This window comes from Grus americana, chromosome 4 (genome assembly GCF_028858705.1).
Source record: "Grus americana isolate bGruAme1 chromosome 4, bGruAme1.mat, whole genome shotgun sequence".
Lineage (NCBI taxonomy): Eukaryota > Metazoa > Chordata > Aves > Gruiformes > Gruidae > Grus > Grus americana.
Genome location: NC_072855.1, coordinates 55,411,110 through 55,437,508, shown reverse-complemented (window position 1 = coordinate 55,437,508; position 26,399 = coordinate 55,411,110). Strand labels below are relative to the sequence as shown.

At 36.7% G+C, this 26,399-nt stretch overlaps 1 protein-coding gene across 1 annotated transcript in view; it reads left to right on the top strand.

Moving 5' to 3' along the window:
- Positions 1–26,399, top strand: part of CENPE (centromere protein E) — a 40,087-nt gene that overhangs the window by 12,118 nt on the left and 1,570 nt on the right. The window contains exons 15-43 of the mRNA XM_054825666.1: positions 224–318; positions 615–671; positions 749–916; positions 3,144–3,218; positions 3,478–3,600; positions 3,964–4,098; positions 4,710–4,887; positions 5,343–5,497; positions 6,397–6,711; positions 7,564–7,875; positions 8,076–8,234; positions 9,510–9,716; positions 10,581–10,865; positions 10,977–11,135; positions 12,011–12,232; positions 12,851–13,009; positions 13,222–13,443; positions 14,479–14,616; positions 15,521–15,721; positions 15,805–15,951; positions 17,453–17,665; positions 18,872–19,081; positions 19,603–19,812; positions 22,053–22,274; positions 22,904–23,107; positions 24,090–24,202; positions 24,696–24,793; positions 25,360–25,522; positions 25,889–26,151. Coding sequence (XP_054681641.1) covers positions 224–318; positions 615–671; positions 749–916; positions 3,144–3,218; positions 3,478–3,600; positions 3,964–4,098; positions 4,710–4,887; positions 5,343–5,497; positions 6,397–6,711; positions 7,564–7,875; positions 8,076–8,234; positions 9,510–9,716; positions 10,581–10,865; positions 10,977–11,135; positions 12,011–12,232; positions 12,851–13,009; positions 13,222–13,443; positions 14,479–14,616; positions 15,521–15,721; positions 15,805–15,951; positions 17,453–17,665; positions 18,872–19,081; positions 19,603–19,812; positions 22,053–22,274; positions 22,904–23,107; positions 24,090–24,202; positions 24,696–24,793; positions 25,360–25,522; positions 25,889–26,151 — 5,208 coding nt within the window. The remainder of the gene's footprint in view (positions 1–223; positions 319–614; positions 672–748; positions 917–3,143; positions 3,219–3,477; positions 3,601–3,963; positions 4,099–4,709; positions 4,888–5,342; positions 5,498–6,396; positions 6,712–7,563; positions 7,876–8,075; positions 8,235–9,509; positions 9,717–10,580; positions 10,866–10,976; positions 11,136–12,010; positions 12,233–12,850; positions 13,010–13,221; positions 13,444–14,478; positions 14,617–15,520; positions 15,722–15,804; positions 15,952–17,452; positions 17,666–18,871; positions 19,082–19,602; positions 19,813–22,052; positions 22,275–22,903; positions 23,108–24,089; positions 24,203–24,695; positions 24,794–25,359; positions 25,523–25,888; positions 26,152–26,399) is intronic.

Below are 26,399 nucleotides of genomic sequence, written 5' to 3'. Positions count from 1 at the left end.
TTGTGATAAGTTGGTCAGTTTAAGCGTAGGGACCAGACTTTGTTGTTGTTCCCTTTCATAAGAGAAAATCATGAGATTCAGAAGTCCTGCTTGATGTGCTACATCTTTGCTATTGAATGATTATTTCCAATATGATAAAAATTCTTTGATAAGAAAATAATTCTTGATGTCCAGCTTAAAATTTACTGGTACTCTGTATTTTTAATGCATCTCTCTTTTTCAGCTATTTTAGAGATTTCTGAACATGACAACCAAGGTCTAATGGTTCCTGATCAAATTTCGGATGTAGAATGGATCGCTGGACCTAACATGAATTGGGTAACGTCATGATCTATTTTGGTTGTCTAATACAGTGCATATACATTACATGCTTCTCAGTAAGATCTGTAGAACACCAATATTCTTCTATATGTCTGAAGAATTATTATAACTAGTTAGAAAGTAAGTCTCTTGGTCAACTTTGTGAAGTTGTGGGGTGGTTCTATGGTGGTGAATAATCCAGTTAGCTTTGGTATTTAAAGAGGACCAGCCATGAAAAGACAAGAAATAAGGAATATAGTACTAAACTTGCTTGATCTTCTAGATCAGTTAACTGAGAGCAATTCTTTTTCTAGACTCAGAGAGACTTTGAAGAATCTGTGCAACTCTGTGAAGCGTTAGCCCTGGAAAAGGTAAGTCTGTTCTGTATTTTCTAGAAATGAGACTGACATTCCAACAACAACTTCTAAAGTTTCTTCTGCTTTTTCAGGATATTGCTGTAAACGAGATCAATGCCCTGCAAGCTAACTTTAATAACTTAGTATTGGAAAATGAGCAGTTAAAATTAGAAATAAATGAAATGAAGGAGAAACTGAAGGAAAAAACAGAAATGGATGAATTTGAAGCACTGGAAAAACAAACACAAAAAGATCATGAGGTAAGGTACAGTGAAATAAATACAGACAGATAAGAGCTGTCTATGCTGAAATGTTTTCTAGATTTTATTCAGCATATATATATACTTGGATATACTTGTTAATTTACAAACAGATGGTGTTATAAGCTACATTCAGCAACAGAATGACTGAACCCAGGATTTGAACTGAATTTACTCAGTGTAAAACTCAAACTTAGATTTTGGGAGAGTGTCATACTGGTTAAATATATATTTGTGGGTACATATGTGTCCATACATTACTTTTATATATGCATGATCTGAATTTCACTCTAGATTTCTGCAAGAGACAGTTGTTTTGCTGTATTAATACATTTGAGAACTGTTTTGAAGTTAAAGTATGGTTGCTAAACTGTATTTCACATTTGTTGTACAAAACATCTTGGTTTACAATCCATGACATCTCTGGCTGGTAATCCATTGAACTACATGAGCATTAACTTCTAAGATATTATTTACTTTAGTAATATTTAAAAATAATAGTGTGAATAGTAAAGTCTGTAGAAAACTGAAACACTGTATTTTGTGCCAGGAAGTCAGAAAAGGTAAACCTACCTACTGGATAACTTATGATATGGGAAATGCTGACTTTCAGTTCTCTTCACCTCCTTGTGCTGTTAGTGGAAATGTACCTTGCTTGTCCAAATGTTTTATGCTTGGATTCTATAACCTAAAATATGTATTACTTGTATTAGGTTCTAGCCGCCCAAGGGCTAGACAGTGAAATAAGTCACAGTGCAAAAAAAACCTCCAAACAAAAGAAAAAAAACGACATAAACCCAAACAAAATAAAAAACAACCAACCAAACCCACAAAACCAACAAATTGAGGTATTGAGACATGGATGTATTATTCTATTTCCTTACTGATACCTTCTCTGCAGACGACTTGTATATGCTAGTCTGTTTAAGATCCTCTGACCGTGAAACTAAGGTTGAAGCTGAAGTTATATCCTTTCGCATTGTTCTTCTAGGTCACAATTTAACAAGATCACCTCTCATTTCTGTTGTTCCCTACAAAGATTTATGGAGCTTAAACAAAATGTATCCATATAGATTATGATTTAGCTTGTATTTAAGGTTCTTTTTAGATGACCCTTTTCGTATGCTGGACTGACTATGCTACCTTCCTTATCAGCCAACAGTTAACAAATCCTCAGTTACAATTTTCCCTCCAAAGCTTTTGTGTATCTGATAACAGATGCAATGTTCTAAAGTAGCTTCTATTACAAGAATTGCTTTTTGAATGATTCATGTTTTCAGCTATGTATCTGAAGACAGTCCGTGAAATGTAAGCATTTGTTGATACCCACGTAGCAGGTTAATTACAGCAATACTGAAAGGTCACATACTTCACTAAACACATTAGTTGAGATCCATCAATTTAAATTACCACAAATGTATACAGGTAAACTCTATTAGTCTAATAAACAGTAAATTACTTCTGACAGTAGTATTGTACCATATCTTCTACAACCATCCTCTGATTTTAAGATTACGAGTTGGGTTTTCTTCTCGTTATACTCCTAACTATCTAGAAATATTCACGGGAGAGTGCTTGTTTTAAAGCTTTTCACTGATCTTAAAATTATGGATTGGATTTTCCCCTTGCCTATGCTTGTGACTATACAGAAGGACTTGTAGATTTGTGCTTATTGTAAAGCTTTTCTAACAAAGACCAAAAGAAGAGTTCTTCCATTTTTAGAAGTGTTTTTGTATCTAGTCTTCTACTTGTGCTTCCTTTCAGAGGATGCCACTGAATGTGTTCGTGGCTTGCTTTACCTCAATTTTGGCACCTTCTCATTCTTGTTACTTATGATTTAATCTATTCACTATCTGCACTGTGTCATAAAAAGCTGCCTAACGTGACTAGAATTTGAATTGTCATATCTGTAAAATTTCTGCATTAATTGCTTTCATTGCATTGCTCTTGCTTCTCGAGCTGTTGCAGATTAAATTGTAATTGAATCCTTTCTAATTACTGGGAAGCTAAAACAGAGCTTTGCATTTCATCTATCCATTTGAAAGGATATGCAGCAACTTGCTTCGTAGCTGTTTAAATAGATATGCGTGTGTATATGCGGTTTGGCCACTAATAGAAAAGAAAACACAAGATAGACCTTGCTTATTTTCATGGTGTTAACAACTAAAACTACTGGTGTGGGTGCTTTCTAACAGCCTCTGCAATTTTGCTTCAATTTGCTCCACAGATACAGCTAATGCATGAAATTACCAACTTAAAGAATCTAGTTTCAAATGCTGAAGTGTACAATGAGGAGCTTGAGGTGAGCCTGTCCATGAATTTACATGCAATAAGACTTGTATGAAATGTGCTTCGTTTGTGTATCTTGAAATACTGTATCTACTGAGGACAACCTAGACATCATTGGGCTCTGGATAGTCGTACCAGCTATAAAGAGGATATGTCTAAAACCCTTGAATGCTTACTACGTACAAAGCAGGTTTTTGTTAAGTTCTCATGTGAAAAAACAAACTAGGCACTAGAATTGTCCTTCTCCCCTTTTTTTTTCTTCCAACTTTTAGGCAGAAATAAACTCCAAATTGGAACAGCTGAAAGAGAAAGAGAACAAAATAAAGATATTAGAGAATCGTGTGGAAGAATTGCAGAAAGCAGGAGTGGAAAAAAAGGACACATCTTTTTCAGTGGTAAATTTGAGTTTTCTGCTGGGTTGAGATGGTTTTGGTTTTGTTGGAGGTGGGTTAAATTTAGGTATAACCTTGGTATAATTGAAGTCTGCTTCCCTGCAGATGTTAGGACAAATTTTTTTTACAAACCTTAAAATGCTAATTACTACATTAGTATACAGCAGTAGTCTGGTGAAGTAAAACTAGGGAAAATGCTGCTCTTGTTCCCATGTCTCAAACAAGCCTGCTACTGTTCCTTTTAGAGTAAACGTAACAAGTTTTCTGAGCCTGTATTTACTTTTTAACCATGTTATAATGAATACATTTGTTGTATTATGCCTATATATTTTCTTATTTCTTTGAGCGTTTATCTGTCTTTTTCAGGGAGATTCTGATAAGCTAATTGAGGAAATTCAGCAGCTGAATAAATCCCTCTTAGATAGTGAAACCATAGCCTTGGATGCCAAAAAAGAATCTGCTTTTCTCAGAACTGAAAATTTGGAGCTGAAGGAGAAGATGGCAAGTACTTGTTAAATTACATTAATAGTTGTATAAAGTGCTGTTAAGGGCCTATCTGCCTCCAGACTAGTGAAGAAGGCAATTGATAAAGACAAGATGTGGTAGAGTATTTGGAGAAAGCTAAATGACTCATGCTCCAAGTAATGGTTTTATTATGAAATTCATGGAAAATGGGTCCTCAGGAGAAAGATAAAAAGAAAATAGAGACTTTTTCCACAGGAGTGGTGGTTAGTTTTAGGTTTACCAGTAGAGAGATTGAGCAAATGAACAGTCTTTAGGGAGTCACTAGGACATAAGGCTCCAAACCTAATTTTACCAGAGAACAAAACAGAATAAGGGATGTGAACTCGGAGAAGTGGGATGGAGCTTGCTTTGAGAAGTAAAGACAAAATAGTAGCAGCAGTTATGGCCTTGACCTCTAAGGTAAGGTGTGTTTTGTTATAGGACTCTGACACTAATGCAGCTGTTAAACTGTGACTTATTCTGCCGTATTTATCAAGGCCAAAGCTGTTCAGAGTGAGAAGAAGAAATCTGATAGATGCAATATTTAAATGTTAAGCAAGTAGACTTATTTTGTGTGTGAATTGCATTTTGTTTTTGTTTTCCTGAAGAATGAGCTCTTAAATAATTACAAGCAAATGCAAAAGGATGTTCAACTCTATCAAAGCCAAGTAGAAGCGGGAAAAGCCAGTTACAAAAAAATGCAAGCTGACTTGCAGAAAGAGTTGCAGTCTGTATTTCAAGAAAACACGAGGCTAACTTCGCTGATGGAGGGTAAAGTTCCAAAAGGTACTGTTTCAGGTGGTGCTTTTTTCCCCCCCCTTTCCTCCCTTTCCCTCATAACGGTGGGGGGATAGGGAAGACTTGTGCTCTTGCTTTCTCAAATATTTGGCGCTTCTGTCACTATAAAATATTAGAGTATCTGGTACTGTTGGCATATAGTAACTGCTTTAGCACTTTCTTGAACTATGTGGAAAACTTATGGAATATTTTGTATTTGGCATAAGGACTGTCAGGTTAATGAATGCTGTCAGGGAGAGTCTAGAATAAACTGGATGTCAACCTAACAAGTGATGACCAAGTTTAGATGAGTAGTTTCATCTTTTAATCATTGGCCATTGTAAAATACACTTTTCTAGAATAATACCGATAGCACATCTAGAATGCATTATAAATCTTCTGCTTAATTTAAAACATGCTTTTCTTCTCTCTCTCTTATTAATCTAAACTTGTTAATTCTCTAGATCTGCTCTCTCTTGCGGAGCTGGAAAAAAAGGCAGCTGACTTAAAAGGAGAACTAGAAAAAGCGTTGAACGAAAATGCACGTCTCCAAAAACAAGTAAATGAGCTATCAGAATTTCAGTCTCTACCAAATACTATTGAGATACAGCAGAAAGAGGTAAACAAAAGAAAATCTACCTTTTTCCTTGTTTTTATATTGTACTTGACTGGTAACATTAATGGAGGCCTATTGGATATGAAGTTTTAAAGCTAAAAGTTGTCTTGAATCGAATAACATAACATTTCTAGTCCAGCATCTGCCTGCCTATTTGTCATGGTCACCACTGATAACTGCGTGTATGTATAATGGTGTTTAATCCTGGTTTACTGTTTTAAAACCAAATTTTTATCTATTTGGGCAAAGATAAAATTTCAAGACCTCTTAGCGGAAATGCTACTTGAGGAGTAAGAGATTTAACTTGCAAATTCTGGAAAACTTGTAAGGAAATTTTCTGTTTCCTAGTGGGTCAGGGCTTAGCAGACTAAGTTTGCTATAAATGTGTCACTTTCTAGATTTCTTTACTCTTAAATACCTGCTGCTAAGTATGTGCACTGAAAATTATCCAGGGCAAGCTATCTCACAAACTCAGGAATGCTTTGCAAAAAGTTCCAAATGCTTCAAGTGTTTTACTTCCACTAGTAAACAAAACTTAATTAGATGTTAACAACTCTATATCACGAAGAAAGTATTGATACACCTAAATATTCAGTTTAGGAGTTATAGCTAGGAGTATCAGTTCAGTCCCAGCTCAAATACAGGAAAAAGTAAACATTTAAAGAACATCTAAAGAGTTAGAGGAGAGGTTTCAAGGGTCTGGAAGGGGCTTCTCTGTCTCGCTTCTTTTGAAGGATTGTTTGCTAGACAGTTCTCTCCCAACAAAGCAAAACTCAATGTACTGTGCTGTGTGTTTGCCTGTACTTTATTTCCTATATCTGCATATGTACATGGTTTTTATTATACAGCTATGACAAATACTGATTTAGAAAATGCTATTAATATTGCTTTTCTGTTGGCAGATTCTTGAAAAATGTGAGGAGCTACGCTTGTTAAAATTGGAAAGAGAAAAGCTGCTTTCTGAAGTAGCTGATAATGAAATTAGACTTAAACATATGACTCAAGAAATTGGAAAATCAAAAGACGATCTAGCAGATGCACAACTTAAATATGTAAAGTCTGGTCAGGAATATGTAGCACTTAAACAGCGCCATGAAGAACTAGAGCAAAAATATGTAGCTGCATCAGAAAACAATGAACAAATGAAGCTCCAAATAGATATTCTATCTAAAGAAGCACGGAAGTCTAAAACAACTTTGGATGAAGTTATATTAGAGGTCAGTGTCAGCTTGTTCCTTTTTACATATAAGACATGAGGAATTAATTCACAGTATTAAAAAAAAAAAAAGAAAAAAAAACCTTTTTGGAGAAGTAGTCTTAAAGTTATAAGTAACATTATCATTGAAATTCCTTTATTATGAGTGCATATTACTTATTCTATGCCATGTGTATAAGGCTGTGGGATTATACAACTCAATAGTCTTTTTCTTCATAAGCAAAAAAATGCATATGTTGCTCCAGGTTATATGTTCTTCTTGATGTTGTAATTCTTCTTTTCCCATTCTTAAGTTCTATCGCTAGTATGAAAATATTTTTTTAAATATGCTACTATGACCTACTCTATAGTGTCATAGAAACAAAGTTTCCTCATTGGGAACTGAAGTCTGTTTAGAACAGGAGATATTTCAGACCAAAGAGAATCACCACATAAATTTGCAATTAGAAAGGAAAAAAACATTCAAGAGGAGGAAAAGGGAGCTAAAGATGCTTGGGTTTTTTAATAAGGCTTTGGGCACCGATATGGCTATCATATTCCAGCTATGGATTTGATAACTCCTAATGTGATAATTCCTAAGCTATGCTACAGTCCTATTTGTGGTGTTATATTTTAGTAAGACTTTTGCTTCTAAGGAGAAACCACAGGAAGGTTCCATAAATAAATGCTTATTTAATATGGGCAAGAATATAAGCAGTGTCTTAAAGTGAAATGATAAGCTTCCTATTCTGTTGTTGAAAGCTAGCATGTCTCGCCCTTTCTGAGCTAATATAAGATTCTGTGAGAACATGTACATATAATACAGTTTTGCATGACAATGGAAGTGTCTGGCCTTTTCCTTTACAAACTAAAGCTCTCTAGCAAAACGAAAGAACTGGAAGAAAAGGCAGCAGAGCACAAACAACTTCTGGAGGTAAGAGAAGATTATATCCGGACTCAGCAGAAGTTAAATGAAATGGAGCAATTAAAAGAGCAAGAAAAGATTATGGAGTTGAGGCTGGAAGCCAAGGATTCAGAGATCCAGTCAATTCTTCAGCAGCTTACTGACTGTCAGGAAGAAATAAAAGCTGTCACCCAGGAAAGAGATTACCTGAAGGAAAAAGAGGAGTCTCTCCAAGCTGAGACAGACCAACTCAAAGAGGATATAAAGGACACCGTTTCAATGGTAGGAATTCTGTCTTTATAGAAACAGAACATACATGTTAGGTGGAAATGTGTAAGAACACTTATAAACTATATTGAAGTATATAGGGGAGCAGGGTTTTGTGTGTTTGGTGGTTTGTTTTTTTGTAAATCAAGGAGTACTTCCTAATGTTGCAAAATAGCTCAATTTTTTTTGTGGATTTTCTTCCTTTTATTCCTAAGAATATTTTGGCACACGAAGAACTGAGAAACACACAGAGTTCTCTCAAGCAATCCCAGGACACTGTTAAGAAGTTGGAGAAAAATATTTCTGAAAAAGAATCTCAGATTCTGAGTGTTGAAGAGGCACTAGGGAAAACCATTAAAGAACTTGAAATACAGGTAAAATGTTATGTAATAATTCAAAATAAAAATGCTTTTCATGTGTTTTCCAACACTGAAAACATGACTAGTTAGTCTGCTTCTAGTCTCTTCTGCTTGTCCTTAGAAAATTTCTAGGCCTTTAGTAGGAAGTGGGCAAGAAAGTAGTACTGCCTGATCCAGGTCTTTACCAGTTGGTTTATAACACTTAGTCCCAATGAGAAGTGTAGCACACAGTTGTAAATGTCATCTCAGTTCCCGAGGTACAGCAGAAAGCTGAGCCACTGGTTTTTTGTGCCTGTTAGTTCAACAACTGACAAAGAGTGCTGAGAATATTGTATGTTACACAGTTGCTTTCAGTGATATGGTTTCTCTGGAGGGAGGATCCATACTATGAGAGACTGAATTTTTTTTGAAGTCTCCCCCTCTACTCCACTCTTGCGAGACCCCACCTGGAGTACTGTGTTTAGCTGTGGGGCCCCCAGTACAAGACAGACATAGACCTGTTGGAGCAAGTCCAGAGGAGGGCCACGGAGATGATCAGAGGGCTGAAGCAGCTCTCCTGTGAAGACAGGCTGGGAGAGTTGGGATTGTTGAGCCTGGAGAAGAGAAGGGTCTGGGGAGACCTTGTAGCAGCCTTCCAGTACCTAAAGGGGGACTACAGGAAAGCTGGAGAGGGACTGATTGTAAGGGCATGTAGTGATAGGACAAGGAGTAATGGCCTTAAGCTGAAAGAAGATAGATTTAGATAAAGAAGCCCTTCATTGTGAGGGGGGTGAGGCACTGGAACAGATTGCCCAGAGAAGTTGTGGAGGCCCCCTCCCTGGAAGTGTTCAAGGCCAGGCTGGATGGGGCTTTGGGCAACCTGGTCTAGTGGAGGGTGTCCCTGCCCATGGCAGGGGAGATGAAACTAGAAGATTTTTAGGTCCCTTCCAACCCAAACCATTCTATGATTTTATATCAGCTGTCAGACCCAGTAAGTCAATGGTTGTCAATTCAACATTTGCATGTTTTAGAACAGATGTATAAAAATAATCCAACAGGTGTTTCTTATTTGGCTTTTCCTCTAAGAATTTTTCTAGGTAAAAATCTGGCCAGTATTGCAGAAGAGACTGCTTAAAGATTAGCATTTAAAAGAAAAACAAGTGACAAAGGCTGAAGACTAGGTTCTGGAGTTTTTCTAGTTTGCTTACAGTGGTTTGTTAAAAATACTGTAGCAGAGTGAATCAAACAACTTTTGCATTTAATTTTGGTTTTGAATTGAGGAAATAATGTTTTTGCACATTTTTTTTCTAGATGTCACAAATGACAGAAGAAATAAAAATCATCACATCGGAGAGAGACCAGCTTGCTGAAGAAAAATCAGAAAATAACTGCAGAGAAAGTGATCAGCTTCAGGCACTAAAGGAACAAATCTTTTTCCTTACACAAGAGAACAAATCATTGCAGGATAAGCTGGACAGTTTACACTTGAAAAAAGAAGAGCATGGGGAAGGAACTTTGGTAATTATGCTAAGGCTGTAATGAAAAGCTTGCTTATTTCAATTTTTACTTGAGTGAAAATAATTTGCAAAACAAACTGGAGAAAAGGATCCTTCTACTTGACTGCAGACCATTAAACACCAGGGTTACTATTGTTCACTTGACACGTGTTCCACCTGTATATGTGTATGGACAACTAGTAGTAGGATATGACAAGCATTTTTCCTGTAAATAGAATTTTAATTTGATACAGGATGATGATGTTGATCTGCACAGAGATGTAGTTCTGGAAGTAGCTGAAGCTAAAAATTGCTTATCTGGAAAGAGTGGTTCTGCTTTTTCAAAGCATAGACAGAACTGACTTTTTTCCTGGCAGTGTATGTTGGAGGGACATTGCAGCCAACATTTTCCATAATTGGACATGCTGATTGCACATGTTATGTGTATATATACAAAGTGTATAGATAAATATACCCCAAAGTATGTGCATTTTTTTATATATTTATGGGGTGAATGGACAAATTTCAAGGAAATAATTACCTTGACACTATTATTATCTTCTGTTCAGACTAGAAATATTGATAAGGTCTCTGTAGTTTGCTTTGGGGGGGCTTGTGGGTTTTTTGATTCTGTTTTTTACCCCCTCAGGCTTAAACTACTTCTCGTAATTTGTTTCAGAAGTCCTCACCTCAAATTTTACTTTTACATGTCTCTTATTTCAAGAAACTTGAGTTCCATGTTGAGTTCAAATCTTACTCTGAAAAAAAATACAGATCTCTGAAACTTTGCTTCTGTTTGTTTTACCTAATCAACCTGTCAAAGATCAGATATGTTTCTCTTAAAGCTACTTCCCCAAATGTGTTGACTTCTATCTCTCTAAAATAGATACCACAGATTCAAGAAAAATCTGTTGAGCAAGAATTATTTCTTCTGAGAGAAGAGTTGAGCCAGGCACAAAGGAAATTGCATGAAATGGAGGAAGCGAAGGCCAATGGATGTCAAAAAGAATCTGAAGAAATGGGGAGAACAGATTTTATTCCAAAACTGCATGACTGTCAGGAAGTGAGGACTCTGACAGAAAGAGGAGATGATAATCTTAAAATGCAACTGGAGAATCTCCAAAATGAGAGAGATCAGCTAAGAGAAACTATACAGGAGACAATTAACATGGTAAGAAAAATAGTCTTATGCCTTTAGGGTAACAGCTTTAGTAAACTTCTGCCTTAACTTTTGGAAGTGTTGTTCAGGCTTTAATTTACTTTAACTGTGGTGTGTCCAAAGAATTCAGGTATGCAGGAAGAGTTGAGATGTGCTCATAGCTTGCTCAGACAGCATCAGGAGACTATTGTGGAGCTGAAAGGAAATATCTCGGAGAAAGAAAACCAACTCTTGAAAGCACAAGAGGCATTGAAGGAAACAACTGATGAACTGCAGCAGAAGGTCAGATGCAGTTTTGTCAAGTAAACTAAAAATTCTATCAGGGTTGGCAACTCATGTTCTCTGCAGACTTCAGTTTGTAAGAGTTCAGTGAATGTAATAATGAAACTTAATTAAAAACTTGCCTTCCCCCCCCCCCCGCCCCGTACTGCTTCCATAGAAACAGAGACAGTAAAAAGGTGATCGAATACAATTTCACCTGCAAGCTACAACCCTTACTTATAACTAAACATGCCTTAGTGCTGAATGATGGAATATTATTTGGAGTCAATACTGCTCTTTGACCTCAACACACTTTCCAAGTCTTAAAACTTTTTAAATTCTAGTATGTCTTTTAGCTATGTAACTCTGAAGATACTTGAGCAACTAAAAGGCGATTTAGCTCATTCTTTAACTTGCATTATTATACATTTCTTATCTAATTATTTTCATGTCTGAAGCTATCATGGCTTTTAAAAGACATTAATGTCTGTTAGAATCAAGACTATCTGCTGTGGATACAGCAATGGAGTCATTTTTATGGAATTATAATGGTCTGTAAGTTTTTACACATTCACTTTTGTCTACGAATGAGACAGAAGCACTGAAATTTGATTGACTTTTAAGCAAAATTGTTACATCTTTACTATAGCAGTAAGCTAATGGAAGTGTCTTCTGTAAAATAATTCAATTATAACAACCCATATGTTCAGATAGTGCTTGTGAAATATGATCCAGTAACACTCTTCCTAAATCAGAACCTGATTACTGGGACAACAAAATTTAATAAATTAGAATGTTACTGGGGTTTTTTTCCCCCCAAAATAACTATCAAATTACTTCTACCCATGCTAGAAATGATTAGAAATATTAATACTGGTTCTTATTTGTTGTTTCAGCTCACTGAAGTAACTGAAAACCTGACTCAGGTCTCTTCTGAATATGGCAAGCTACTGGCAGAAAAAGAACAAATAGAAAGAACAATGAATGAGCATATCTGTCAGCAGCTTGAAAAAATCACTTTACTTAATCAGGAGAAAGATGAGCTACAGCAAATGATAGAGACTTGTAAAGCAAAAAGAGATCAGTTAGAGGCTGACTGTCGGGAAAGCCAAGAGAGAGTACGTATAAAATCTCTTAAATAATTGTTTTAAAGAGAAGTTGTACTACTCTGAATTATTTCAGTCACGCAGCCTTCTGCTATTCAGTATCTCTTCCTCTCCCTTCACTTGTTCATAGTGGCAGTAAGCTAAAAATTTAGTTTACTAATCCAGCCTGGGTTTTGGAATCTATTTTTTTCTTCCCCCTCTCCCCTCTCCTCTTCCTGCCCTTTTGGTCACTGTGCTGCTCCGGGCTTAGGCACAGTGGTCTGCCACCTGCTGGACGAACACTCTGCATCTAGCACTGAACAGTAGAGGTGTAATTCAGGCTTATTGATATCAAAGGGCTTAATTCTCCTACCACTTCAGCTCATTCTGGACTGATGAAAAGAAAGCTAAACCTAAAAAGAAACTGATCAGCTATCCTATTTCTCCCTCCTGATGTCTTATTTCCTGGCAGATTAGTGACTTCAATATTTGCATGAAAATTATGCTTCTGTTGACACACTATTTCAGACAAATTTGTTCTGGTATGTAGTTAACAAAAAATCAAGCCGATAATTCCTAAAGTTAAAAGGAAGCTGCTTCTTTTCTCTGCCTTATACTGAGTGAACATCCATGTAATACCTTGTTCTGCAGTCCTTAAAAGTTCTGGCGGAAATGGAAAATCTTCAGGAAGAACTAAAGCATCAGAAAGAGCAAGCTGATATCCAGAAGAACCTGCTAGCAAATGGAGAAGAGAAACTGCAAAACACTGAAGAAAAACTAAATGAAGAAATAAACAAACTGAAAGAAAAGGCAAGTACAGTAATAAGAAACTCTTAGAAATTATTTGGAGAATGTCCTCTCAAGGACTCATCAGAATAACAGGTATTTACCCATGATAATTTGTGCTCTTTTATTGGTCTGATAGATGATGTCATGATAATACAATGTAGTAACAGGAGAGGAGTTTTTGCTACTATTTATGTGTTGATTTTATACTTATTTTTAAAAATATCTTTTAATAGGTAGTCGAGTTGAATGAGGACTTAAATTTGGCAACTAAGGAAAGGCACCAGCTGCTGAGTGAACTGAAAGAAAAGACTGAGAGTGAAAGCAATAACCTTCAACGGCTGGAGAACCAGTGTAATTTGTTAGCACAGGAGAGGGATCAGCTCCAGGAAATGCTGGAAGGTATTCAAGCGGAGAAGAGCAAACTGGAGATTAACCTGCAGGAGAGTGTTGATAAGGTGCTTTATCTTTGATTAAAGTATAATCACTATAAACACTTGGTAGAGGAAGATGGTTAATTCTTGAAGCTGTCTTGAAAAATATCTTAAAGTATTAATGTTATACACCCAGACTGAAGAATATTGATGTGCTTTAACTTCTGTCTTGTGGAGTAGTATTTAACGATGTATGTAAATTCTTTTGAAAAGATTATCTGAGCCTGCTTTATTTAGGAATAAATGAGGAACCAGAAAAATACATGGGTTTCATTACCAAAACATTTAACAGGCATTTTTTAATCAGTTGGATGACGTGGTATGTTCCATAGTCCAAAGTTTTGAAACTAAAGCTGGCAAATTCTGACACTCTTATTTCTCTTCTGGATGAGGCATATCTTCACAACAGTGAAGACAAGTGAATTAGGTGGTATCCATTGAGCAGCAGTCCTTGCTCAGATATTGAGTGATCACTTCAAGTATCTCTAGTTAATTTGAATCTATGGTGGGAGGAGAATTTTCTTACTCTCACTACAGATATCTTCCAGTTCAACTGGTTTTGAGTATCAATTGTCTTGCTGTAAAACTTCAACTTCAGTGGAAATTCAGAGGTTTAGTGAAAGGAATGCTAGTTCTATAACAAATTACGACAGATAATTTAACAGTACTCTGACAACAGTCCAACTCATAAAACTGTGTTGTGTAATAATTTCTAGATAGTTCTTGATGTGAACCCTACTCAAATTACATCTCTGCTTTGTGTTACTCATCTATGTAAACAGGGATTGCAGAAAATATGTCCAAACATGTTTGTAGCATACTTCATCTAATTTTTACACTGCTAAGGATTTATCAATATGCTGGTTGACAGGCTTTGCTTAGTGAAAGGAGAAACTTTCAAAGCCAGCATTTGAAGTTGTACTCAAACTAAAGCAGGTGGGGTTTTTTAATGCCAAGTATTTTGATTCCTATGAAATATTGAGTAGCCTAGTATGTGAGAGGTAGTCACGTGCTATCTCAGAACTTAATTTTATATTTGCTGTTTTATTTTTACTCCAGATTCTTGAAACTGAAAAGGAATTGAAGTGGCAACAAGAACTCCTCAGCAATGAGAAGATCAAAGCCGAAGAAAGAGAAGAACATTTGTTAAAGGTTCAGAGGCGGTCAGAGATTTTGGAGGACAGCCTAACAAACAAAGTGAGGAGCTTTGGTTTTAGTAGCTATTCTGCAATTCTGTCTTCTGATGCTTTATTACTGATGTGTTAAACTTTTGCTTAAGACAAATCCTATTTAATTTCTAATTCTCAGCGCATCATTTTTATGGGCGCTAAATAAGTGTGAACGCAGGCAAAGGATTTTGTACAAGTTTCTTTAGTGATATTTAGAAGTAGCATCAACTTGCCTCAGCCTCATAACCAGCTGGGTTGGTCACTTCCTTAGAATGGGCACCGATTTATCCAATGTGTGCAGACTTAATATAGTCATAATTGTACATGTATTTATTCAGACTTTAAAAGGCACTAGACAGTATGAACCTAAGTGCATTTGGAGTCCTTGGTGCTTTGCACACTTTCAAACTGTATCTGTTATTTAGAAAGTTGCACTTAGCTCTTGCCAACTCAGTCTTTTCGCAGTTTTTACTTCACTTTTCACCTGTCAAACTTGTCCTTTTTCTGTAGATCAAAGGCTATTATATTTAAGGATTGCTTCCTATTAGCAAGTGCGTTACTCTTCTAATCATTAGAGCAGATATAAAGACAATTCCATGGCCCGTTCTCATGCTAATCTTCTATTTCTTTTCATTTTCTTGTGATGTGGACATATGTTGACTGACTCTTTGTTTCCTCTTGCTTTACTGAAGAGCGAAGTTGACTAAGGTAGAGTTCTCTGGGTGTAATGCTATTCCTCTTCCTTTTAATTTCTGTTTCTGAGTGATTAGAATGCTATTTTTTTTAAACTTCTCTTGCCGTTAGTGTGAATTTTAGAGTTATTGGAAACTATGTTCTTTGGATTTGACACATCTGATTTGAGTGCTTCATAGGGGTGTATACCGACCAGGACCAAATCATAATTCTTGTTTTTTCTCCACTATTTATTATAGATTCAACAGTTAACTGAGACACTAAATAGCGTGTCATGCGAAAAAGACCAGTTATTGGCTGAAAGAACTAGTCACTCTTTCCAACTTAAAGAACAAATCTCATCAATTAGTCAAGAAAAAGATGAACTACAAAAACTTCTCCAGGATGTCAGATCTGAGCGGGACCAGCTAAAAACAGAGCTGCAAAAAAATTATGAGATGGTTGGTGTTGCAAGTTGCATGCCTAAGTTGTTCATGACTTTTCTTCTTGAATGGCACTTTAAATATTTATGCTTTTATTTTAGTGTGTTGAAACAAATGCAAAACTAGAGTGTGCTCTAAACCAACTGAAACAGAGAAGCTTGAATGATATATCCATTCAGGTGAATCCACCAGATAATGCAGAGCAGATGGTTGACGACACCCTGAAGGAAAAAACCTTGCAAATTAAGGTAAACTTACTTCTCTCCTTATTTTAAGGATGCACGTAAAACCTTAATATCATTTGTTCTGGAGCATAAGCCTTGCTTCTGTGTATAATCCATAAAATTTTTTATATATCTTGTTGCTTGTATATCTTGTTGCTGCAAACCATTGGAACAGTTGACTTGCTGTTGCTGGTCAGTGGCTGTGCATCCTGTTCCAAGAAGGTTAAATTGAACTTCTCAGTTGAGACTTCTCATTGGATTTCATTACTGTCCAGCCACCCCGTGAAAATAACTAGTCATGTAGAAGCGGTTCACCATTTTGGTTTTGCAAAATCCGCTCCCCCCCGCCCCAAATCCTCCCTTTCATTACTCCACATCAGAAATAAACTGGCTTCCAATTAGTTTCATTAAATAGCTTCTCTCCTCAAAATAGGAAGCTCCTGTAATTCCTCAGAGCTCTTGTTAATTAACTATCCTGAGTATACTTTCTCACAGATGTGAGTAGTACTATTAACCTACTGAAAGCCTAAATAAACCAGGATTTATGAATATGTATGAAACACTTTAAAGAGTACTATTGTAGAGCAGGCTGTACATCTGCGCAGCAGATTTGGGCATCATTCTATACCATGCTAGAAAAGCCCTGAGTGCTTCTTCAGTTAACACCAAAAGCAGTAAAGGACCGAATTGTGGTAATCAGTTATGCATTGCTTTCTCTATTCACACTCTTTCTATCCTACATCAGCAGTAGGGAGCTAATAATGAGGGAAGTAAGCAACATCAACTGATCACTTCTAATGGCACTCTCCCTTTCTGACTTTTATAATAGGTAAGATATTGTCTGCCTCTTTCTTGTGCAATTTTCTCAAGTATTTTCAAAATAGTTGGACAGGGCCTATGTTAGTTCCGATGTTTTTACTGTGGAGTGAGGAGTTAAACTGGTGAATCCTGCTGCTTTCAACTGAGAACCAAATATGGAGGCAGTACACCTAGGAAGTTTTATACTTCCTTTAAAATGTATAACCTAGCTTTGTGTGTGATACTGGAGTTGCAGTTTACTAAGAGTGTCCTGAATCCTAATGCATTTCTCAGACTGCTCAGTGCTCGATCACTTCTCCCTTTTTATGCAGAGTGCTAGCAACAATTCCACGATCCCTTTCTTTCAGCAAAGGACCAAGTAGGTCAACTTGAGAGCCCATCCTGAGGGCAACCCAGCTGGCAAACTTGTGAACTGGCAACAGTTTTGTTTCAGGCCTGATCTACAGGTCTTGTTGGGGCTAGGCAACCTAAATCATGAAAATATTTTGAGCTTGTGAAGTATGATTTTTCTGGGAAACTAATAAATTCTCTGCTGTTGTGTCTGGCTTAGTGTTTTTGTCTTAGTCCTATTAACTTTTCTGTTGTAAAACCAATACGTACTGTAGGGGTTAATCCTGGAGTCTGATAGTTTATTTTGAGCTTCTGTTCATAGCTAATCACTCATTTTCTAATTGTGACAGAATGTATTTGTTTCACTTGCATTTAGGAGCTTCTTGAGAAATTCCAGAATATGGGGAAGAGGTACGAATGTCTCTCCACAGTGTCTCTGAATCTAATGAATGAACTGAATAGTCAAAAAGCACTGATAGCTGTCATACTGACTCAGCTTTCATTGGAACAGAGTAAACAAGTCAAAAGACTTCAAACTGAAAATGAGAAAATAAACAGTCATCTCCAGAGTTTATTGAACAAACTGAAGGTAACAATTGAAAATGCTGAATGTGTGGATGCTTCATATTGCTTTGGGGATTTTTTTAATAAGCTTTCAATATTAACAGCTGGGATTCTATATACTCTAGCTTTGATTTTTGTGAATGCATATCTTGTGGAAAATAAATTGATAGTAAATGCTTTACAATGCTGGAAAACTGGAACTATTTGGTTAAGTTAATCAACCTTAGTTTTTGACTGTAGTGTAACTGCTTTGCACAGTATTTCATTACCATTAATCCATTTTAATTAGGAAAATAAATTTTCTTTCTATACTCCATAAATCGAATTATGGGCCCCTAAGTATGTATGTTATTGTGAGGCAAAGAGACATGCAAGATGCCTTGGAGATGTATATTTACTCTGCAAAACTACCCAAGTAGTTTGATAACCTCTATAGCCTTGCAGGCTTTCCCCAATTTGTAATTCAGTGGAGAAACGGATTCCAATTATCGGAAAAGGAGTTATGGGAAATTGGGAAATAATTCCTGTTATATCATTTACTGTACTTCTGCATAAAACTTTGTTCTGTTTCTTTATTTACCATTAAATATTAGGGAGTTTTTGTTCACGAGGGGAGGAAGGGCTGGGGAGAAGGCAACATTTGTATCCAGTGTACAAAAATACTGGATGTGATCTTGAGTCAGCTGACTCTATAAATATCATTAGCTAAATAATTTAACAAGTATTCCAAAGAGCCTTATTCATAACTTAACTTAAGGGTTTTAGGTTTTGATCTTTTTTCTTTTTTTCCATAGATGCCTTTTAACTTTTTATGGTTAAAGATGTTTAAGATTTAAGTAGTAATGTGGATTAGAATAAAGCTTTTAAATCAGCATGGTGATATTTTTCATGTAGATTATCTGCACCTTTCACAACTCTGAGAAAATAAATACAACAAAGAATACTTTGCTTTTCAAAGTCTAGAGTCATGGAAGGGTGTCTGAAACATTTTAGACTTCCTGGCCTTTTCAGGAGTCTACAAAAAATATCATGCTTTAGAAATGCTGACCCAGCTAAAAGTCTTATGCTGTTGCTATACAGCATGTGCGAACTTAATTTTCTTAGTCATGTTTTAGTTGTCCTGGACACCTATGGACTAGGAGAGTAGAATTATGAAATTTGGAATTTTAGCTGGATGCAGAGTACCATTTTTAAAGCATACTTACTGATATATGCTGTCTTTCTACAACAGTTTCTGTTCAGTCGTGTTTGCTCAAAGAGAAGAGAATATCATACTACTGTTAACAAGTATGAAATGGAATTGCTTGAGGAAAAGAGAAAACAAGATCAGCTACGAACTCAGATTCAGTGTCTCGGGAAGATTTATTTGAATCAGAATGAAGTATCTTCTCAAGAGTTAAACATCAGTGAAGTGCTGCAGAGTTTGCACTTGAATGCAGAGGTAACGTTTGAACCAATTTTCAAACACACTTGTGTATTTCAAGGCATGGGGTAATGTGGTGGTGCTAATCTAATGCCATTGCTTTTAGCTGTTAAGACTTCACTTAAGGGGAGGGTGGAATTCATATTTTTTGTGCTACTAATTTCATAATATGAAAATTTGGTTTTATAAAATGGCTCAAAGTGAAATTATTAGGTTATAAAATAGTGAGAATGTTATTTACTCATTTGCCCTGTAAAATACATACTACTGATACCGAGATGACTTTTAAAACAAAGGGAGAAACTCTTACTAATGTGCATATTTTTTCTGCTTTCCCCTTCCCGCTTGTCCCAAGAATGTAGATTGTCTTCTCATTTTCCCAGTAGGGTGCACCTTAGGTATAGTGAAATTCCTTTTATATGATAATTGGACACTAAAACAGACTTCCTGCAAATATTGATAGCTAAGAGAGCAAAATGTGTATTTAGACATGTAGTTATCAAAGCAATGTTTAAACTTGAATCCCTTTTTTTCTAAAGAGCATTGTCAAAGATGTATCAGAAATGGAAAGTGAACTTCTCAGCATAGAGGCAGAGTTACAGCAGGAAGAAAGTGCTAGAAAAGAAACAACACAGTTCTGGGAAGCTTGTTCAGGAACTCACTGTGATGCAGAGGAACTTAAAGAAGAGTTAAAGAAAGATAACGAAAGGCTTTTGCAAGTCATTAACTTCTGGACTCCTAAAGTAAAGGTAAAGTTAAATCTTCTTTAATTAGAAATGTATTTTGTGTAAGCACTCTAAGTGCCTCTAATCTGATGGAAAACAAAACACAATAAAAGGCTTTTTAAAGATTATTCATTATTATCAGCACTTACTATATTCTTACTTAACTGTAAGATAGAATCACAGAATCATTTAGGTTGGAAAAGACCTTTAAGATCATCAAATCCAACCATTAACCATAACACTGCCAAGTCCACCACTAAACCATGTCCCCAAGCACCACATCTACACATCTTTCAAATACCTCCAGGAATGGTGACTCAACCACTTCCCTGGGCAGCCTGTTCCTGTGCTTAACAACCCTTTTGGTGAAGAAATATTTCCCAATATGCAATCTAAACCTCCCTTGGTGCAACTTGAAGCCATTTCCTCTTGTCCTATCACTTCTTACTTGGGAGAAGAGACCAACTCCCACCTGGCTACAACCTCCTTTCAGGTAGCTGTGGAGAGCACTAAGGTCTCCCTTCAGCCTTCTTTCCTCCAGGCTAAACCACCCCAGTTCCCTCAGCTGCTCCTCATCAGACCTGTGCTCTAGATCCCTCAACAGCTTCGTTGCCCTTCTCTGGACACGCTCCAGCACCTCAATGTCCCTCTTGTAGTGAGGGGCCTAAAACTGAACCCAGTACTTGAGGTGCGGCTTCACCAGAGCCGAGTACAGGGGGACGATCACTTCCCTAGTCCTGCTGGCCACACTATTTCTGATACAAGCCAGGATGCTGTTGGCTGCCTTGGCCTCCTGGGCACACTGCTGGCTCATGTTCAGCTGGCTGTCAACCAGCACCCTCAGGTCCTCTTCCACCCAGCAGCTTTCCAGCCAATCTGCCCCAGGCCTGTAGCGTTGCCTGGGGTTGTTGTGACCCAAGTGTAGGACCTGGCGCTGAGCCTCATTGAATCTAAATGTAGGAATACTTAGAAGATTTTTAAAGATTACTGTCCTCATGCATCCAAACTTGGAAACTTGCTTTGTAAAAGACTTTATAGGTGACAAATAAATGTGTGGGTGATGTTGGCATTTTTTTATTAGACTAAATCCTGGAAACTCTAGGTAATATAGCTTTGCTTGCAGAACTTGGCAGCCTGATACAATCACTTTCTCCAGGCTTTATGCCCACAAGATTGTCTGCTGTCTTCAAGACAACTTTATCAAAATTATTTCTGCCATTTTTAAAACTTAATTGTAACTTATATTCTCACACCCTTTCTGACTTCAGAAAGTCAAGTTATTCTAGAGATGGTTCAGCCTTCCTTTCTCTTTTCTTTCCTTCTTATCTCTTGCTCCCTTTGGGGGTAAAAAAGACCAAGTGTTTTACCAGGTCAAGTACATCATGAACAGGGTTTCAGGAGATTTTAGCTCTCTGATTAAATGTATTGAACACTTCTCAATAAACAGGTTATGGGAGAGAATCCACTACCTTCTGATTAGTTGTTAGGAACAGTCTTCCTGACAAGTATCCTGGAAGTTCCTGCTGTGTTCGTACTATTATTCCTTCTACTAGTATTGAAGTATGAAGCGCTCATCACCCTTCTTCCCCTAGTGTTGTGGCTCAGTTCTGTCCCATTAAGTCTAGCCTGTTTTAAAAAGTTTCTTCCTTAGAGTTGATAGCCAGTCTTGACTTCAGGATTTCCCAGTGTTGGCAGAATTTTCGGAAGAATTCCGACAGACATATTATACAGATCAAAGCTTTTACCAAACAAACAAAAAAATCTAGTATAATTTTGTCACTTCCTGACAACTGTGAAGTTTTTCTTTACCTGGCATGTTAAGCATATGGGTTTCTAGAATAGTTCAATGTGCATGTTTTCTCGCAAATGGTGTTGCTTACTATAGTCAATGATACTTTCTAGTAAAAACTTCTGTGAATAATTGTGTTTGTTTCTGTTACTGACATCCAAGAAGTCTTTCCAATATAATTTCTTTGTTTCTGTAATGTTACTGTTTGTTTGAGTTAATGCAGAAATATTGGGAAATCTGCAATGCATCATCATCTTCTCTTGTGCCCCTTCCTGCCTCCCCCTCTTCTGGAAGTGAAACTAGACTTTTGAGTGTTAGTGATTCTATTTCTGATAGCAAGCATCTTCAAATGGGACACTGAAACAAGAATGTGAAATTAATACAGGCCAAGATACTTCCTGTTTCTTCATTTACCCTATTTCTAGCTGATTCAAAACAATTTTAACTTTATCTGTATAACACTACTTATTTTCAGATACTCCTTCAACTTTCTTCAGAGCTGGATGCCAGAACTGCCAATTATTGTAAAAATGCTGATGTTGAATTGAAACAGAGAAAAGAGAGAAGTGAAGAGTTGTGTCAAGAACTAAACACTCTTAAAGAACAACTGGCCCCTGGTGGCTCTGCCAGTCTCGCGTTAGAAGAAGAAAACTACAGGCTTAAAAATAAATTAAAGGATGCAGAACAAAATATAAAGGTACTAATATTTGTTTCTATAGAAGTTTGCTAAGTGAGAGTACTTTAAACTGAAAAGAAAATAAAAATTGGTAACTGTGAATTGGTGCCAGATAATATACTGGCCTACAGGGCACTTTATTTTTGTAGCTTTTTTATTTCCAAAGTGAAAGTTTGAGCTCTTGCCTGTAATGTGATTATTTTAATTGCCTGTTTTCTGTACACAAATAGATGCCAGTTTAGAAATCCACATGAAATGTTCCCATTTGGTTTTGAAGTATTGATTTTAATAGTATGATACTCTTGATGCTTCCTTTAAGTACATGATATTCACTGTGTCAAACTGGAAGCTGGAGAAGAATTCTATCTTTAATCCTAGGAATTGAGGACTCATTTTCTGTCCTTTTTTTTTTTTTTGCCACAGTTACTCTCATTCAAAGCACTTTTTTCCTTAGACTTGAGTGTTCCAGAATACTAAAACGTGACACAAAACAGTGAGGTAGATACCAAGAGTTGCCATAGGACCTGTAGTGTTGTATTTTTTTGGTGTGTGGTTTGGGGGTTTTGTTTGTTTTTATTAAGAATACAACCATGTGCTGTTATTGTTATATCTCTTGGCATAACTGCTCGTAACTGATTATATCTCAATAGGCTATGGAAGTAAAAATTCAAAAGTTGGAAAATGTAATAAATGAAGTAGGAAAAAATGTCAAAGAGAAAGATGACAAGATAAACAAGTTACAAGCACAGATAAGAATAAAAACAGCGACAAGTGAGCTCACTCAACTGCAAGCCAAACTGAATGAGACAGAGAATTGCCTCAGAACTGCTTTAGCAGAGAATCAGAGTCTCCAGGTATGAGCAAAATACTTATCATAGAATCACAGAATGGTTTGGGTTGGAAGGGACCTCTAAGATCATCTAATTCCACCCCCCCTGCCACAGGCAGGAACACCCTCCACTAGACCACGTTGCCCAAAGCCCCATCCAGCCTGGCCTTGAATGCTTCCAGGTATGAGGCATCCACAACTTCTCTGGCCAAACTGTTCCAGTGCCTCACCACCCTCACAGTGAAGAATTTCTTCCTAATATCTAATCTAAATCTACCACCCTTCAGCTTAAGGCCATTACCCCTTGTCCTATCACTCCATGCCCTTGTAAACAGTCCCTCACCAGCTTTCCTGTAGGCCTCCTTCATGTACTGGAAGGCTGCTATAAGGTCTCCCCGAAGCCTTCTCTTCTCCAGGCTACTTTACTCTCTTATTCTCCTCTGATCTCAGAGAGAGACAGTGCATGCTTGAGAAGAGCTGTAGATGAAATGTAGCTCTGTAAAGTCAATTTATTGTTCTGTATGGCATTTGTAGAGTAGAACACTCTACCCACCTATTTAGCATGCCGTTTTACATTCTACCAATGCAGCCTTCAGAGATGAAATTTAGAACCCATGTTATGATATTAGAAGCTAAATTTATCACTTGTATGTGATGCATTTCTGAAACATTCCAAAAAGTAATTTAAATTTTGAAACCAAAGCATGAGCTATTTTCTACATAATATGTTTGTATACTAGTTCAAAATTCACACTTATATCTGCAAGTAAGTCAGCAAAACTTGCTAAAATATGATTGCATGTAATACACACCATAGTTAGGATACCAACTAGCGCTATAGTGCTAGTTGGTAATGTAGGTTGTTCTTACTCCAGAATAATTTCCTGCTCCCAGTCTTGTCCTGCAAAACGTAGCAGATGATAGTAAAGAGACAAAGTAAGGAACCCTTAAATTCATTGCTAGGTAACAAGCCTTTCTTCATACTCAATCTCTTATTTTCTTTTCAGGCAAAATTAGATAAAGGTGCTGAGTTGTACAAAGAGGAAATTGATCATCTCAAAACACAATTGGTAAAATATGATATGGAAAGAATGAAACAATCCAACTCTTTTGATATGAAGTAAGTTCAAATTTTACCTTGTTACGATTCTCAACTACTTTGTTCTTGGCATCTCCTTGTCTGTTTCTCTCTTCCACAGAATAAGAAGTGACCATTCAGCTTTAGGTGTCCTAGTTTTTTACTGTAGCTAGATTATAGAGAAGTAAAACCATATGCATCTTGAGTTGATTATAAAGCTTCCCTATATACCCACCAAAATTTCTCAACCAACCCATGTTCAGCCATAATTGAAACAACTGTTCTGACAAAAGGAGGTGAAGAGAAAGTAGTAATTGAAATCACTGGGAGAAGGGATACACTGAGAATAATGCTAGTCCAACTTTTGGTTTTCTACACTACCTAAAATCAAACTGAAAACCAGGTTTATGTAATTTTACCTGTATAATTTGGGTATGTTTTGTATTTGATAGCTTATTTGGAAATCAAAGTAGCTCTTCTGCAACTGTAATAATTATTAAACCGAGGAATTTTTTTTCCTTCTTGCCACATATAGACTGGCTAATTATAAAGCTCTTCTAGAACACCAAGAACAACAGTTAAGAAAACTGAAAGAACAACTTAGAAGAGCACAGCAAGAGCAAGATGTTACTGGTAATTCAAGATTAATATAAGGGACTCTTTCATGTTAAACATTCAGTTTTAAGGTTATATGGTTAAAATCCAGAGTGAAATGCAGGCCTTTTACCTCAAAGGGTATGAAGAAGACTGGGTGCTTTGGAAGATGAAAGGGAAAGTAAAATGTTAGCTGCATGTACACTGCAGTAGAATCACAGCAGTTCTTGTGTTAATTTTTCCAGCCATGTTTGTGCTTGGGGTGGGATAAGCTGCAGCTGTAGTAGCTCATGTTGCCATTTTTTCATTGCCTGACTTCACATATCAATAGCTAGTTCAAATCATAATTAGGACATACCTGAAACTAACTAATTTAACTCTAAATGGCCCAATGAAGAATCTTTTAAGTTTTGTAATATCTCCCCTGGCAGTGTGAATGCTGGGAGATGTATTTCTGTATAAAAAAAAAAAAAACTGTTGTAATGGCACTTGTAACCTAGTGAGATTTTACATGAAAGACCATAGGAAGGAGTAGGCTAAAAATGTATTAACTTGGTTCTAAGCACTGTCCAAATAATGCACGTCTGTCTAAAACTGTTTTCTAGTGGTGGTAGAAAAAGAAGCTCCTCAGCAATCCCAAATACCCCTTACTTGTGGCGGTGGCAGTGGTATTGTGCAGAGCACACAAATACTTGTTCTAAAATCTGAACAAACTAAGCTACAGAAAGAGAACTTGCACTTGAAGAAGCAAAATGACCTTCTACTGAGGTAAGTATAAAGCTGATCAGGAACATAGCCACAAATGATTTGACATCTAAGTATGTCATTAGTGTTTCTTTCTGGGAGACCAATAGAAGTGAGTAATTATTAATTTTAGATTTTCTAGATTCTTTCACATAAACTTTTATTTAAAGCTTATATATATCTTTATGGCTTTTGCACTTTAAATTGCTTGTTTTCATAAGAATCTCTTAAATGCTAGAAGATATACTTAAATTGTATGTTGGAAGGAATTTTAGGTTAAAAATTTAAAAAAATTGTACCTCTGAAAGCAAAGACACTTTCCTTACTTAAAGGAACTACTTTAAATTTTTCTTAACTAAATGCTGGTTTGTTTGGTTTTTTTCTTTTCAGTAATGAGCTTCAACTGAAAGAGGAACTGCGAAAATGGAAAGAAAGAGCACTAAAATGGAAAGAACGATCCTCGAGAGAAATCACTGCAGAGCCAGTACCAAGGTCTCCAAGGAAGACGGTGTCATATTCCCTCAAAGAGCAAACGCCTTCACCCTCCAAGGAACCGATCTCTAAAGAAATTGTGACTCAGGACATAACAAAGCCTCTGCCACTGACTTGTCCAACAAATTTCTTTGATAATTCCAGCCTGGGTACGCTAACAGGTATGTAATGCAGTGATTGTCCTATAACAATTTGGAGAGGCAAAATATAAGGGGTAGTCTGTGAGTTGAGGGTAAATGCCCTGTATGTTCTATATTCAGGCCTGAAGCTTGCATGATAGCACAGTTTTCTTGAATGGTTAGTCAGCTGTTGAAGGACTGACCAGTTGGAGCTGTGAAGCTTATGTATGCTCTACAGAACCTAAATACTTAAATTGAGTCCTTCACCCTCTGAAGATTATACAAACTTT